Source organism: Corvus kubaryi, unplaced genomic scaffold (assembly GCF_017639235.1).
Source record: "Corvus kubaryi isolate FWS band 111438036 unplaced genomic scaffold, C.kubaryi_AGA036_p1.0 37334, whole genome shotgun sequence".
In the NCBI taxonomy this organism is placed as follows: Eukaryota; Metazoa; Chordata; class Aves; order Passeriformes; family Corvidae; genus Corvus; species Corvus kubaryi.
In genome coordinates this window covers 8007342-8024696 of record NW_024581108.1, presented here as the reverse complement: position 1 = coordinate 8024696, position 17355 = coordinate 8007342, and the positions used below count along the sequence as shown (strand labels likewise).

At 41.4% G+C, this 17355-nt stretch overlaps 1 protein-coding gene across 5 annotated transcripts in view; it reads right to left on the bottom strand.

Annotated features, from left to right (window-relative positions):
- DPYD (dihydropyrimidine dehydrogenase) overlaps positions 1-16472 on the bottom strand; it is a 353009-nt gene extending 336537 nt beyond the window's left edge. For 2 of the 5 annotated variants that reach the window (XM_042030117.1, XM_042030119.1), the window contains exon 1: positions 10103-10166. In XM_042030117.1, the coding sequence (XP_041886051.1) occupies positions 10103-10117 (15 nt within the window). In that variant the 5' untranslated portion in view covers positions 10118-10166. Of the gene's footprint in view, positions 1-10102; positions 10167-16122; positions 16146-16197 lie in introns of those variants that run through there. The other 3 variants (XM_042030116.1, XM_042030118.1, XM_042030120.1) reach the window with 3 other exon arrangements.
- Between the last annotated feature and the right edge of the window lie 883 nt (positions 16473-17355).

Sequence of the window (17355 nt, the reverse complement as noted above, 5' to 3'; positions counted from 1 at the left end):
AGCTATGCAAGTGTTAATTCACTGACAGAAACAAATACCCGGGGCTTTTCCACTAATATTTTCTAGTATATCTGAATATGAAACTAATTTTATAATTGCTATTCAGTCAAAGGCTAAAGAATTCAAAAGTATTTGTTTTCATGAGATTAGATGACCCCACAATGAGGAACTGCGTTGAAAAATCACATCAGTGAAGAAGATGACCAAGGTGTGAACTCCTATTAATATCTAATTTGAATTGCCTAATTCACATTTTGCTTCTCACATATACTCTACTTCTTGGAAAGCTGCATGAGGCACTGACAGTCAGATGCAGGACTTTACATGCCATGTAAAGTCCCCATTATAACATGAAAGTTTCATTGCCCAATCAGAAAGTTCTAGTCATAGGAGAGTTTGTGACACCAGAAGATAAACACGAGATTTCGAAAAGTATCTATGGTGTCATGTCTTCCTGAAGCTAGCTCTGTGTTATTTTCCATTATTGAAAGAATATAGGACAATGTTGTGAATCTCTCCCACATGCTTATTTATGACAGACTATCCCACAAATTGACAGTTGTGTCAAATATGTATTTCGTTACTGAAGATCAGAACTGATGAGAACCTTTACAAACAATTTATGTAACTTGGATGATAATGTCTCTTAGGAATTCATGAATTCATGCAAAAATTTCAAAACGGTGAAAAGACCATGCTTTCACAGTAGTTCAGGCCTGGTTTAATTGTGAAGCAACAAAAGCCAGAGAAAGCTTGATGAAATGTGAAATGAGTGGAAACACCAAGGGAAGAATGTGGTCAGCCTTTGGAAAATCCAAGGGAAACCCCCAAGGAATTATTTTTGTATATTACCAGATATGCTTTCTGTTACTGAGACAAATGGCTGCACACATGAGCAAAGTCACAAGCAGACTGTGAACATAGTTTATTCCAATACATCACAGTGTGACAAGGTGCAACCCTCCCATCTCTTTCAGTAACAATAAATTCTCCAGGTGGCCCTCTGCTCCTGCCTGAGCCCTTTATACTATTATTAGCTACAAACCAGTCCTCAAGGTCCAGCGAGTTGGAAGATGGGGCTCCAGTACTTTGAAGAGACAACCAGCCTATGAACCAGTGCCAGAAGAGCAGCAGCACTGCAGCCTTCTGCGAGACAGGGATGGAGAAGCCAACCTGCTCAAGGACTGAGGCCTGACCCTGAATCCTGGTATCCATATGGGCAGGGGGAGCTCAAACCCAGCTGGAAAAGTCCCAGCTTTTAATCACAAGACAAATTTCTTCTTCAAGCCACACAAGCTCATGGTTTCAAAAAGGAGCAAGAACTAAGGCCAGTGGACGATCTAGTGATAAGCATATGCTACCTGTGTGCTGCCAGGTCACTGCCTTTAGCATAGCACTTAAGTGCTGTATCTTCATTTTTACATTTCCACATAGCTTTAAATTCCCCCCTAAGACAAACTGCTGATAGCAGAACAAAGACCTTTCTGGTTCCTTGCACTCCTTGCATAGCCCCTAGTAGAGTAAGCCCCTAGAGAGAGTAAGACAATTTACCCTGTGACACCCTCACAGTGTACCAGTATCCTAGAGGTGTAGTCCTCGATCCATTACTAGATACTTAAGGAATGGGATTTTCAATTTTACCACTACAGAATTTCTTGGTCCTCAGATTTTCCTGCAATATGTAAATACTATGTCTTAACAAAATGAGCAGTTTTCTAAATCACTCCCACAAAAGTCGGGAAAGTCTTAGTTATGAATATGTCTATGTTAACAAAAGTGTGTTATACCTCATGCACTTCCCGTTACATAAACTAAGTTAATGCATTACACATTAACAAAGTAGCAAAATTATACAACCCTAAGCATGGTTTACATAATATTGCTGTTACCTTAACTGTCAGATTTAGAGCTTGATTTCTCTAACTCAGCAATGCATTTGTGCTAGGTATTACTGTAAATTCTAAAAGGTTTATTAAAATGAAACCCAAAAAATGTTACTTGTTTCCCATAGATACCAACCACTCTCCTCTATGGGAAGAGCTCTGGGTGGTAAATTACGCTCATGGAAACTCTGCATGCTACCTTCTTGACACAACTAATCTCTACAGAAGTGCCTTGACCCTCACAGGGAAAACTAAAGCGAATACTCACCCTCCAGGCTTTACTTAAATATCCAAGTAGTACCAGTATCAGTGAATTATTCATGCATTTAACACAAGCATATATACATCAAAACCATACAGCCTAAAGCAGGCTCAAACTGCACCATACCACAGGATCAGTTCTGAGGCTTCTCCAGGGACACCCCACTCTGTGATAAGATCATGCTTTCACACTATAAACAATACACCACATCCAAAAATATTAGCCTTTGCACAGCAAATTCAGAGAAGACATAGCTGAGCACAGCTCTGGCTGATGTACTCAGAGTTGAATTAACTATATATATATTCATTTGGTTGGATAACGCATTTCTTAATTTACAGCCTTTAAAAGTAGGTTTTAAAATTTTGTGCAGCTATCTCATTCTACACATACAGTTAACATTTTAGTAATTTTTCTCCCTAACTGGACAGTCTTTCATCATCCAACCAATTGGTGAAGTGCAAAAAAAACCAGAGCAACTCACGTCACAGCCTTGATTCTTAGCTTCATGACTGCTGTTACTTTAGAGGTCAACACATACATGGTTTCCAGTCTGTGATACCCACTACCCCAAAAGTCACCTTTTTTCATCTTTGTAAGAAAAACATCTTCCTCCTTTACAAACCAAAACTTAAAGCTTCAGAAAAATATTAGGTTTGCATCACAGGTATATCAGAACTTTTTGGTTTCCTCTATAAAATTGATCTATGTCTAAAATGTTTGCACATTAAATTGCTCTGTTACATGAGGAATACAAATATGATTTGTAACTGCTCACCCAAATGGGGAGTCATTTATTATTTTTCTATATTTTATATAGCAAAAAGGATCATTATTATACACATACAATTACATCTCACTTCTATTTTTCTACAAGACCAACAGATCACAAGACAAAGCAAGCTCAGTTGCCTTTGAAAATAAGCTTTGTCGGAACCAAAAAAGGCCATTGTATCTCCGTAACTGAAACTCCAAATTGGACCCTCAGTTTTGAGTGTTTGCTTAACCAAAACCCGAACTTGCATTAGAGACACATCTGTTAATGACAAGTGAATGCTCTGCTAACTTTTGATCATAGGAGAGAAATTAGCAAAGTTAATACTGCTTAAGTTTAATCACTGGCAAAACAGCGGAACTAATTTTAGCTGAGCAAAGCAATGTTCTGAAAACTTTGTTAAAAGGTGATTTTCAAAGTCCAATAAATGAACTTGAAATGGAAGTATGAGAGTAACAATATACATCCAAAAGATCTAGTACATTCAGTGCTTGAAACAAATGTGAACATTTGTATTTGTTCCAAGAACATGCCAACTATCTATCAGTACTGACTTTCTAAATCTGTTGCGACATGAAGTAACAAGTAAACCTACCTTTTTGCAACTAGTGTGCAAACTTCTACAAAAATTTCAGTAGCAACTGTTTAATACAATGGTAAAATGCAAAATTGACAATGGGACTACTGACTTTCCACTAACTTTGTGTATACACCAGAGCATCCTCATCAAAAAGGAAAAAAAGAATGAGCATGTAGAAATAAAATGGAAATGTGAAGGATTTGTAATTGCATCTGATAAATAGTGAGGGTTTGATATGTGAAGTCATATTTTAAAATATTATTAAATGTCTGGTAATTGAAAAAAAAAAACCAAACCCACAGCTAATTTTCAAACAACAAAATTCAATAGCCCATGCAAGTAAGGCAAGAGGAAACTGTTGACAATTTCTCCATTTTGTTTTAAAATGTCATTGTTCACTTTTGCTGAAGCACAAAGTGATGTTGACACCTTTAAGCAAGGAAAAGTGATATTCTGTAAGTATACAGGGACTCACATGTTATAGATGAGAGTGGAACATATATCAGTAACAGGAAATATAAAAATTCCTTGAGTTCTTCACTCTTACAGTTTTGATTTTCAAATCTCATTGACATTAAATACTGATGAATGTGTGGGACAGAGGCAGAGGCGATACTCTTAAAAAAATAAAATAATGAGGTAAGGCTGCCCAATCTAGAAACGTGCCAGCAAACATTTGGATTCTGATCTATTATACTTTGTCCCATGCTTATAGAGAAAACTTACTTTTAAATACTTTATAAATGGTGTTGCATGTAGTAGCATTAGTTTTCAATTCTTCTCCTTATTAAGCAAAACTGCATCTCTGCTGTGAGACCTCTGAGCAGGGAAGAACTATTCCTTTTATCCTTTGTAAGGTTTTCTAAAATTACAGTGAAGTATTTCTCCTATAAACATACTGAAATGATTCTAAGGCTGTGGATTTCAAGCTGCATCAAAATCAAAGTAATGGACTTTTGAAAAAATAAAATTCCCATCTTGCTGAGAGGTCAAAGTTCTCTTTCCCAGAATACAAGACCACAAAGCTATCATTCAATTAGGATGGAAGTATTAAAAACCAATTGTCTCAGACCAGTATCCCTTTGCTGTTTGTTACGAGCAGAAGCACATACTGCAGAGTAACAGGAAAAGTTGTAACAGAAGTAACATCTTTTAGAAACTATACAAAGGAAAGGTACCCAGGTAATTCTCTGCAAGTGCCACCTTCCTGTACTTCTGTGCCTGCCAGCTTCAGAAATGTGGATTTAGTCTTTACCTCATCGAATCATAGAATGGTTTGGGTTGGAAGGGACCTTGAAGCTCATCCAGTTCCAGCTCCCCTGCCATGGGCAGGGACACCTTCCATTAGACCAGGTTGCTCAAACCCCATACAACCCGGACTTGAACACTGCAGAGATGAGGCATCCACAACTTCTCTGGGCAACCTGCTCCAGTGCCTCACCACCCTCACAGTATAGAATTTCTTCCAAACATCTCATGTAGACCCACTCTCTTTCTGTTTAAAGCCCATTGCCCTTGTCCTATCACTACGTCTCCTTGTAAAAAACAAACAAAAAAAAGTCCCTCTCCAGCTTTCTTGTAGGCGCTCTTTAGGTACCAGAAAGCTGCTCTAAAGTCTCTCCTGAGCCTTCTCTTCCAAACAACCCCAACTCTGTCAGCCTGTCTTCAGAGGAGAGGTATTCCAGCCCTCTGATCATTTTTCTGTCTCTCCTCTAGACTCGCTCAAAAAAGTCCACATCTTTTTTATGTTGCGGACCCCAGAGCTGGATGCAGTACACTAGGTGAGGGTCTCACAAGGGCAAAGTCGAGTGGAAGAATCACCTCCTTCGACCTCCTGGCTACACTTCTTTAGATGCAGCCCAGGATATGGTTGAGTCGTGTTGCCAAGTCATGCTGAGCTCTTTCCACTTGACTTTAGGTCACCTCTTCTTTTAGCTATTGTTTGCTCCCTTGTCCTGAGTCAGGGCCTACATTCACAGGGAAGCTTTGTAAGAAGGGCAAGTCTAACTCCAGGAGTGGAAGTTGCAAGCCAAACTAAGCTGCTTCTTACAGCACCTGAGGAGGGGATTAACAGCAGGACACCTTAGCTGAGTGTGATAAAACACCAGACAGGAGGAACACAACCACAACCGCTGTTCTCTCTCACCCTCCTGGACTTACACACCAACTGGCTGCCTCCAAGATGATGGTTCTCAGCCTGAAACTCTACCTAAGTTTCAACACTTACCTCTACTTAAATACATGAGTTCCCTGCTTCCATTTGAAACAGGGAAAAATTGGCTAAGAGTCACAAATAATTACAACAGACACTTTTGTAAAATAGTCTAATCATTACTGGAATCACTCCTGGAACAAGACTTCCATCCCCATGTTCTGCCTTGCCCTGCACAGGATGGAAGGCAAACCTGGATGAGATGTTGAACTGATTTGCTGTTCAGCTAAGATTATAAAAGCAAATCTCAGAGCAAGCATGACAAGAACGCTGTTCCAGCACTAAAAGAGTTTTAGCCCAACTCTCAAGACTTTTTACATATTTTTCACTAAGGGCGCATCGATTAAGTGCATAAAGAACATTATACTGGGAGTTAAAAATTATCTAACTTTGCTTTTGTGCTAAATACTTCTAAGGGTTCCTAAATCAATTCATCTTATCCCCTCACCCGGTACCAAGATTTAGCAGCATGTAAGCTATTCTGCTTTACTTAAGAAGCAGTTCTTACTCTACAGTCTTCCAGAAACTATTTCTTATCATACCCTATCCTAATGAAAGAGTTCTGGCCCTTCAGCAGAGTATTGGTTACTGCTGACTACTGAACTTTACTTAGACTATAGATACTTTGAGAAGAGATAATATTTTCATTTTTTCTGTTCTGTATTCATTTTCTTTCTACATTTCATCACCAGCATTCTAGAACAGCTTCTGTTGTGGTTATCTTCTTTGCTTTTTTTTTTTTTTCCCCCCTCCCAACTCTTTTGTCACTTTCTCACTTCCATCTGTTTTGAAAAGCTATGTTCGTGCTTACTAAAATCTTTCAAATTTTGCATTTTCAATTGGAACTGAAAAAAGGGCAATATCAAACACAGTTTTAAAATGGAAGCAGAATAAGTCTGGGAACCACCTCTAATCTCCCATCTTGTGTTCCTGTAGCATACAAACACAACCACACACAAGTGTGAGCATGAATTTGCACAAGCCTACTTTGTCCCTCTGATTCTTAAGACTGCTGAAATTAACAGGGAGGTTCATCTTAGCACTGATGAACAGATTTGTTAAGGCTAAAATTAGACCTTGTATTTACCTGTAATTATATTGCAAAATGTTGCACTATATGTGATCTTTTGAGTGCAGATGCTCACACTGATTACTGATAACAATCCATGAGAGTTAGCATATAGACCTAACTAGACACACCAAGAAGGACAGCAGGCCCTAATTTCATCAATAGAAAAGCAAATCTGGTCCTCATTCCCATTTTGCCCTGAGCAGTAAATCAGCAGTATTCTTCAATACTGATTTAATTTAGAATTAAGAGTTTTCCTTAATATGATGGCTACACTCTATCTCGCAAACCTAATTTTTAACCTTAAAATGTGACATAATATGAAAACTGCCGACACAAATAATTGACTGCTTTATTATAAATAGAATACTTGAAGTTATTTTTAAAATGCCTCATAAATCCACATTAAGTCTACTTTATTGATTTCAGGAAATTTCATTTTATTTTCACAGTCATAGTCCATAATCTGTGCACTTAAGAAAAAACACTTTTTTCAGTTTTAACTGTCATCGAAATATCCTTCATTTCAAAGATATCAAGAAATTATCACTATTCACTTTCAATACAAAGCCTCTTACATTTCAGCTGTCATTTTCAAAAAATCATACTGAAAATAGTGTTTCTAAGCAGAGTTCAGTTGCAGTGTAATAAGTAATAATTTCATCAATTAGCAGTATTCAGCATCCACTGAGAGTTCTCTCACTATTATTTTATTCATAGAGTCCTTTGTGGAAGTAGCATACTAAAAAGATCCATTTATCCTTCAAGGTTTTTCATAAATGTGTCATACATCTTAGAAAACAATTGGTTATTATTCTCGCTCAATCTAAATAACTATAATAACTTCCAGGTGTAAAACCTCTCTTTATACTTGCAATCTTCTTTACTCCCATTATGGGTCTACATTTTTAATAACTTATTCTAACACTTCTACCTACTTTCACAAATGAATTCTGGAGTTTTGCATGGATGCTAGACATGCCTGGGTGGAAGGGTAGCCAGCTTATTGTTAAGAGCAGAATAGAGTTGGGTTTCATAGAATGCCCTTCACAATCAAGGAAAACCCAAGCATTTTACAATGAGCAAGATGCTAGTAGAGATGCTAACGGTGCAATGGCTGGACCGGAAAATGCTGTGATTATTAAACTCAGCAATAGCTTGCTTGCAGTGCTTATTTTATTTCTCCTTCCCCCTAGATCCCTCCACATATTTATCAGCACTTTTTTCCTCTCTCAGAAGCACGTCCTGCCTTCTGTCTTTTCAGCTCAAGAGTGCAAAGGGCTCCCTTCAGAGCACAATATTCTCATTCCTTAATCAACTGACAGACATGCAATTGGACAGTATGAGGACCTCTCTCAAGGCTGGGCAGACAGCCCTGTACAGAGTGCACAGCACAAGAAAAAAATCCCTGTCTTAGGAGACATGCATCTCCTACACAGCAGCCTGTTTCATTCTCTCTACGTTGGCCAAATGTTTTGTTGACCGAGAAAAGCTCAGCCAGGACAGTTCATCCCAACAGAAGTTTCAATTTAAATAAGGCCTCTCAGAGCACAGTTAACAAAATCATACCAAAAACCAAGGCAAGCATGCCACAATATATTAATAAACTAGGTACCACAACAACCTCTCTAAAAATGGCACAGAGTCCAATCTCCATGATAAACATAAACCTAATGACACTGAGTGTATGACTAATACTTGAAAGAAGAGTGTCCTTAAGAAGAACATATTAACTAACATCAAACTTTCAGATTTTCCACCTTCTACAGTCTCAAAGTGGTATGCGCAGGTATATCTATTAAAAAAACCCCACACACACCAACAAGACATGTAAATCAGACAGGTTGGCTGCCTGGACACTTTACTCCTTAATTACATATATAATTGTTTTTGAACCTGAAATTAAAATGTCAGAATGCACCATGATTGCCTTTAACTGATGACTACCATCCCATCTAAATGGAAATATTCAGATTCATCACCTAGATACCTTTTTAATTTGCTTTCAAATAGAGTCACAGGCAAGCATGTCTGTCTTCTCCCATTTGCACTGCTCGTGTCAAGTTGAACTGGAAAGGCCAACCATTTCAATGAACTAAAATAAACGTAATTTTAAGGTCAAGTCACTTGTAACACTTCAGGCAGCAAATGTCATACTGAAAATAAAATTGAACCTTGGCTTGAGCAGAGATGAAAGGTTTGGCATTTCAAGGACTTCATTGTGTTTATCACTTTAAATCTACAAATTAAATACCAACATCACATACATTAATATTTGTCAAACTAATAATGTTTTCTGAAACGATATCTTTAAACAGTGGAAGCATCTTTAAAAACAAAATACTTTTATAGGTGGGCTTACTCTTAATTCAAATGGTGAAGTCTCTGCAAGACCTAAAAACACTGAAAATTCCACATTGGCTTAGGGAGGCATCTATGGCCACAGTAAGAACCCAGATGTTTCACAGGAAGATCGAAGTATTTTGACAGAGGAAAAGTGAAATTGCCAAACTCAGACCACAGCATAAAAAAACCCAAGGATGTTGAAAAAGTAGATTATTTCATTTCTGATTTATGATTTGGATAATATTAAGAAAAAACTCCTTTACACATCTTGATATAAACACCCCTCAAACGCTTTGTCATTTCCTCCTCACTGTCTTCTATTTTTTGTTGTTACTGTAGGTTTTTTCTACTCCTACTTGAATCTTACATTCTTTACCAGATGCAACAGCAAAAAAATATTGGGGTGTTTATTATAGTTGTAAGAGTCCATGAGCAGAAAAAAGGCAATTTAAACTACAGACCCAGTCTGAATCACCTGTTATTTCATAAAAGAATACACCTGGCCAATTGAAAGGCAAAATGTTCTTTTTTCCTAAATCGCATTATTATGAGAAGAAAATCTGAGTACTTAGTTCAATTCTTCCACTTACTTCTTTAGCTGCCTTCTTTCCCAATCATAGTTTGACCTGGATATACATGACTTTTTAAAAAATTTATATTTTGAATTATGGCATTGCATATTACATTATGGAACTGCATACAGACCAAGAGGACAAAATGCCCCCCAAGATCTGTGTAGCCAATCTCTGTTGGCACGTTTCACAAACTGATGCTCTGCACATGTAGAGAGGCCAGAGATTTATGCTGTGCTGATTTGCAAGAATTCTGCCCTTAGTATAAAAATGACAGCAAATGAAAATGAAAAGACTTCGAAAAACATGCCCACACAAACACCACCCTCTGAGCTTCTGATAAGGCATTTATGGCCAAAGGTTCCAAATCCCAAATGTTTGATTTCTTTGCCAAATCACATACTTGCCGAAGTCTCATATAAAGGCACAAATCCTGCTCTTCTCAAAGGTGACAGCACAGGGCAGGGAGCAGAGTGTGTAACGCTGTACTGATGAAATAAAAAAAGGAATAGAAATCATATGCTAATAAGAGGAGGGAAGTTGCCAGGCAACCAGGGAGGGAGAGAAAGCAGTTTTTGATTTGAACTCAATGCTGTCAAAGGGTTAGCATAGCCAGAATAAACAGGACATATTCAATCCAGCTTGTCTGCAGCCACCAGGAATTTCAGCTTTTCTCAATATTTTAACTAGACATGCGTTCCCAACTCAGTGCCAGTTACTTTTGTGTTCCCTGGGTCATTTTACTGACACTGGCAAAATGGGATGGGATAGGATAGGATAGGATAGGCAGTAGAATTTTTCAAAGTATTAATTTGAAAAGCAGCAGCTTGTGTCTTCGGGTAGCACAAACTGCACCATGCATGTACACTGGCCAGTAGGATGGAGAGACCTAAGCAATCCTGGGTGCAAGCAAATCCCAGTCCATCTGATACAGCCACACCTCTCTGGGCTGCACTGAAAACTGGGCAAGTCCTGCCCTGCTGCTAAAACTGCACCCCTTCAAATGCGCCTCAAATACCTGCCCTGCAGTGCTGCACTCTTGTCACAGCTGATCAGCAAAATCCTGCCTCATGGATATCAGCTTCCTACATCAACATATAGTTGTACTTTCTTAAAAGATGTGACACTAAGCAGAGGAAAGACTATAATTCAAGTTTGGTCTATAACATGGAATTAATTTCTGTAACTAAAAAGAAATGAATTTCAGTTCCTGCTTGTTTTCAGAGTTGCTAACTGCAGTGACTACTCTTAAGTCTCAGCCATGAGAAGAGTGGGATCAGCAGCTCTTACTTGAAAGACCTTATATAAAGAGTAAAATTCTAAGGATGTGGAAAAAATTGGAAGTTTAACTCATAAGTAACATTAAAACTCAAAGGCGGAAGAAAAATGAAAAGCACAAGTCGATTTTTTTTCCCAATGTAATTACTTTGGAAGGCTTGGCTGCTACAATCTAGCAGACTATTGGCAGTAGAAGCAAGACCATACATAATTCCTTGCGCATCAGCAGGATTTGCATATAAAACATGAAAAGATAAAATGTTTCATACAGAAGACTTTCCTTCCTATTTGCCAGATCAAATTCTAACCTGATGAGTAAATCATTGTTCAATTTTCTAAGACAGACATGATAATTGTGGTCTATAATCTTCCATGAGGTCTAAGCAATCATGCTATAATTGCTGTTCCACTCAGCTAAGAGTTTATTACAATAAAACCACTAAAACAATGAAAAGGCTTGAGAAATTCATTAAGCAAAAACAGCTAAACAGGAAGTTTTGTTTTCTCACTGACTGCTTGTCAAATGACCCTAGGAAGCCACAGCCATCAATCTGGAACAGCCATCTGATCATCATAACAAGCTATAAAGCAGTAGCATAAAAACATTCTACATATTAAAGGTTCGTTATGGAACTTCAGAAAACTAACAGGTACCTACAACAGAGAGAGACACTGTAATAACTGGGGCTTTTAAAAATAAAAGTTTAGCCTCGATCAAAGAAAGCTAGCTTCAGCTATTTATTCACATAAACTTTGCCTAACAGCTTTGTGAGCCATGCTGACTAGTGGAATTCCCTGCTATCTTACCGGAGGTTTCCTGTTTTTTACAGTATTCTTTATTTTTCAATCCCTGCCCTGCTTCCTCCTGTGAGCACACCAAGCTTAGCTCTCAGACATACCTTTCTACTTGCAGTTTTCCACTGTTCTTGTCCATTTGCATTGGGAGAAAAATCTGAAAAGTGAAACTGGCTTACCTTGCTGTCATAGCCCATGCTCCCATGCTTGGTAACAGCTACTAAGTATATCCCAGGGAACGAAGAACTGCCACTGCTATAAAACCTGCTACTTAAAACAGTACAGAATTTGCAGGTAGTACAGTAATGCTTTCTCGAGGCTTAGGAGCACTTCCCAAGTGACCCTTCCATGCAGCAGGAAGCATGGCACAAGGGATTCTGCTCCCCTGGCTGACTCTGAAACCAGCTGCAGCCCTTGAGTGCACGTGTGCTGTCTGTACCATCAGTAAGCTGCCCAAACAGCCCATAACCTCATCCTACATCCATTACGGCCTTCAGATAGCAGTAAAACTTGCTGCTCAAGGAACTCAAATGTGCCTGCTGGGCACTGAAGAATTCCTGGAGCCTCTTGTGTTCCCACTAAGGTAAGCACCCAGTGGGCACAGTCTGGCCCTTAAGAAACATTCCTCTGAACCCTGAAGTAACACCAAAGAAATACTTGGTTGAATTATATAACTTTTGAAATAAAAATACATGATTTAAGATCCATTTATACTTTCTGAAGCTAAATGAAGAGAAAGCATAACATAGTTATAGTGACAATGTTCGTTACATGATAAGTGAAAGTGACGTAAATTTACCCTGATAGTTCTCAGACAATTCCCCAGTTGCAATTTCAAAACATGGCTCTAGCCCTTCACACCTTTCATTTTATTCTCACAAGTCAGGCATCAGTGCTGGGGTGGAAACAGCTGTGACAGCATTCTAGGTACCCAGCTGCTGGTCCAGCAGGGAATTACCCACTCATCAACACCCAATTCCCCTTTAAATATATGCAATACATAATTCAGATAGATCTATGAACTGCCAACATACTGCCTACCTACTATAAGAATGATAACGCTGTTTCATTCTAAGTTGTATTGGGGGGCTGGTTTTAACTTTCGGTGAATGTTTCAGGTTTGTGACAACACTGTGGCAAAGTATCTCCACTCTGCCGCGAAGAAGCCCTTACCAAGAAAGGCTGGGAGACCTACTCTTCTCCCCAGCTGTACTCTGTCTGGGTGGCTAAGAGGTAGAAAGTATCCACTACCCAAATATCACCAAGTGAAATGATGAGAGAGTGCAGAGAAACACTGGAATGCTGTCAGGAAAACACAGCACACAGAGAACAACACTGAACAGTGTCATTCAAGATTCCATTCAACATTTAACCGTTTTGCAATTCATTAATTTCCGAGTACTTGATTGGACAACTTCAATTCTTCAAAGAATCCTTAAGACTGCAATAGATGTAATTATATATGGTTTACACACAATGATAAGAATCAGGTGAAACAAGAGAGAAGGCAAAAGAATGGAAGACTTTTTTTCCCAGAGTATGATTGGGAAGTTTACATGAAGCCTGTAAACATTCTCTGGGGTTTGAATGGACGTTTAACACTCACATTACAAGTTAGAAAGGGAATGCTGCCCTCATAGTGTAGATTTCAAAAATTCTTGTAAAGACTTAGAGAGATAATAAACAAAAATCCAAGGCAAGTCCTTATACCATAAATCCAAGGCAGGTACTTTCACATGTATAAGCTTTCTTTCCTTTTGCTTGGAGTATCTGCATCCAAGGAATATTAGCAGCACACTTTGACAGTTGACTGTATTCAAAAAAGGCAGTGTTTGGGGTTTGTGGAGTTGCCAGTACTTGAGGGGAGGGAGTTGTTGTTTTGTTTTGGTATTTTGGGTCTTATTTTTGTTTGAGTGTTAAAAAAAATAAAACTGGTGAAAAACATATATTTAAATCACAACACGCCTAGTCTTCCACAATTTGGAAAGCACATTTTTAGAACACAACTATCTATGTAATTTTTTCATCTTCTTTAGTTAGGTCCAGAGGCTGAAGCTACTGGCTAAGCGAAACAAGGGGGACAAGATTCCTCAGGGACAGTTTCCTGGAATTTTTCTTTTGTAAAATAACTTGGAGAACCAGTTGTGATTTTAGCTACTTCTAGCACACATTCTTGGCTCCTCTTTAACCAATGACACGTCTTTTTATCTAGCCTTAACTATTTAAATAAATGATAAAGCAGCTCTAGGACTTCAAACATCGTTTTTAATATTTTAATTATATGAACTTGAATTTGAGACACTAACCACTGAGATAAGTTTCACTAAATCACTGGTTCAGTTTTTATACTGTAGCCAAGAAAGTGACCAAGACATTCAAGTTGTGCTGCCAGTGCTCATGTTGATAGACTCCTCCACTCAACAAACAAAACTATTTAGAATATTTATCTACAATGATAGGATTAGCTAACATGCACTGTCCTTACTTCAAAGACAAAGATAAAATAAATTTTTTGAAAATGCAGTACTTCCCCCTGCCCAAGAAAACAAAGTCCTATGGGGGGGGGGACACAAAAAAACCCACAGAGGGCTGCAATGCTGCAATTAGATTATCAGTAATTATTGATATATTCATCTGGGAGACAAACCATACAATGTCTAAATTTATTCAAACAGATGGGGGAAAGACAATACACTTGGTTAGAAGGAGACTGCATTGATTTCCTTGCTAGTTTAAACCACTGCTGAAAACAAAAATACAGGAAGATACTGACCAAAGTTTCTATCTGAAACCTCAGAATAAAGCAAACACTAGCCTTTTCAAAATCCATCAATTCATCTCCTAAATCATGTTGTACTGCTTACTATCACCAACACAGGATCCTACCATAACATTGTTCTTTGAATCTGAGTCATACATATATAGAAATGCAAAGCAATGTAATACAAGAAATATTTTGCATTAAAAATTTAAGTACTCAAAAACCTGTACAACTTAAATCAAACCTTTGTCATGGAATGAACTTTTAACACTTGGAAGAAAAATCTGGCTGCTCTGAAACCCCTGAGCTAGTAAAACACAGTGCTGGTTTCATACCACAGTGCCTCCCTAATTGCCAGGAAGACTTCTGTGATAGCTCATTCTTCCCAACCCTTCCATGCTTCAGTTTTATCAGAGTATCTGTAAGACCATTTCTGGACATAGTCAGGGTTTGAGCAGCAGCTCAGCTAGAAAATGGACTGGACACAAAAACTCAATACAAGAACTAATGATGAAATTCAGTCACAACTGACCTAGAGATATATTCAAGTTTTTGCTGTGCATATTTGTGTATTATGACTGGGCCTCAATGAGCTGCAATAGCCCACCCTAAACTTAACATTTTTCACTTCAAGGTATACCACAACATAAAGTTGTGTCAGGGCAGAACAAGACTATCAACCACAAGTTGATTTATTTTTGCTTTTGTTTTACTAGACTCTTCATAAAGAGCTTAAGTCACAGCCAAATGTGAGGTCCTGTGAAAGGTGGGAAAATGCTACCTTGAAGCCCAACCTTGCAACCTGGCTAACATCAGCAGGAGCTCCCCACGTGTGCCACTGCACCAGCCTTGGTCACACTCCACCTCAGCTCCACCTTCCCAAGGCCAGGTCCGGACCCTACTTCCAGCACCCAGTACGACGTGCAGCAAGGAATGTCATGCAAAACCCTCAAGTGCCGCAGGTGAGAAAGCCACGTGCAGCAAGGGTACTACTCCTGCCCTCCTGCTCAGTCTCCCATGCAATTGTTTTGGTCCGAGGAGACTGGGAGCAGTCCGTGAGCACAGCCTGACCCATGGCGAGACAGCGATGAGCTGGGTCCCCCAAAGCTCCGCTGGCCCATAGGCAGCTGCGGGATGCTGAGCCCGAGGCCATCGGCCACGCAGCTTGAGACCGTCCAGGGCTCATCAGGTCACGCCCCCGAGCAGCCCTGCCCCGCAGGAACCCTGCCAGAGCCGGGAGCCCGACCTCACCGGGGAGACGGGGCTCGGTCACACCCTGCCCTCGAGTTCGCCGGGGAGTGACGGGAGGAGGCGAGGAGAGGGGAGGCGCCGGGCACCACCCCCTCACGCCCCGCGGCCGGGCGCCGGCCGCGCTCACCGCCGTGAGGACGGGGCAGGGGCACGGCGGGAGCGGTGCGTCCGGCGCTGCTCCGGCAGCCACTGCCCGCAAGGGCTGCGGCCGCCCGGGCGGCTGCACAGCTCCAGGGGCCGGTGCCAGGGCTGCCGCGGCCGGTCGGCACGGCGGGACGAGGCTCCGGGCACCGCCGGCGGGCAGCGGCGAGGCACTTCCTAACGCCGCCAAACTTTACCGGGCGCCGTCGCCGCCGGGCACAGCCCCCTCCCCGCTAGCGACAGCCGCACGTCCCGGCAGGGCGAGTGGGTACCTCAATGTCCACCGGGTCCCGGCTCAGCACACGAGCCATGGTGTCCGCACCGCCTTCCCCCGGCTCCCCGCAGTCCCGGAGTGGAAGGGAGCGGAGAGCGGGAAGAGGCGGAGCCGGCAGCCCGGGCAGCAACGCCCAGGTGGGCGGGCGCCCCCCGCGCCGGGCCGGAGCCGCCCCGCCGGGCAGGGCTTCCCCGGGGCATGGGCAGGTGTCGCGTGGGCCGGGCGGGCTCCTGGCCCCGCTTCCCGGGCTTGCGGCGGGCGGCAGCGGCCAGCGAGCGGCGGGGACGCGGCTCGGCAGCAGCGCAGCACGGGGGCTCCCCACACACCGCCCCGCCGGGAGCGGCCCGGAGCCCGCGCCCAGCCGCTGCACCCTCGGCACAGTCCCTCTGCCTCGCCCCACGTGCACACCCAGCCTCCTGCGCCCTGCCTTCTCATTCCCTGCTGGTAGAATGGAAGCTGCGCGGGGAGAGCCAGGCGTTACCCTGGCTGTGTTCAACCACTCATGATAATGCCATAGGAGCCGCCTGCACGCCACGGCTACAGCCAGCCTTGCTGCGCCTGGGGCCACTCTCCTGCCCAGCAAAGAGGGGTGGACCCTTCCCAGCGCTACTGGCCTGGGCTGTCTCTGAACCTTCACCCCTCTCCCCACAGGGACAGCGAGCCTTCCCACCCCTTTAGGAGACTCCCCTCGCAGAAGCCATCCAGCGGGTGGGAGTAGTGCGCGAAGGCCAGGTCACTGCCTACCAAACATTGCAAGTGTTTAACACTAGAAACGCAGTATTTACGGTATCACGGAAATAAACATTTCCACTGCAACAGGTCTAAAAAGAAAGCAAATACTCTCCATTTGGGGAAGCAACAACACCACCAAAACCAAATCAAACAAACCAACCAGCCAACCAAACACTGTAGCACCTGTTTCTAGAGAGCACTTTCATTTAGCCACATCTATTATTCCTCAAAATATGAGCACTTTTATCACCATTTCACAAGGATAGAGGAGTTTTAAACTAATCTTTGATTTTTTCCAGTGTGCGTGCCAGGCAAGTTCTTGGGTTCTTCCTCCCGTTCTCAAAACATACCCCAGACCTGCTCTTCAAAATTCTCTTTACAGCACTCATTTTATCCAGTTAGCTTTTATTCTCCCCTCTTTAGA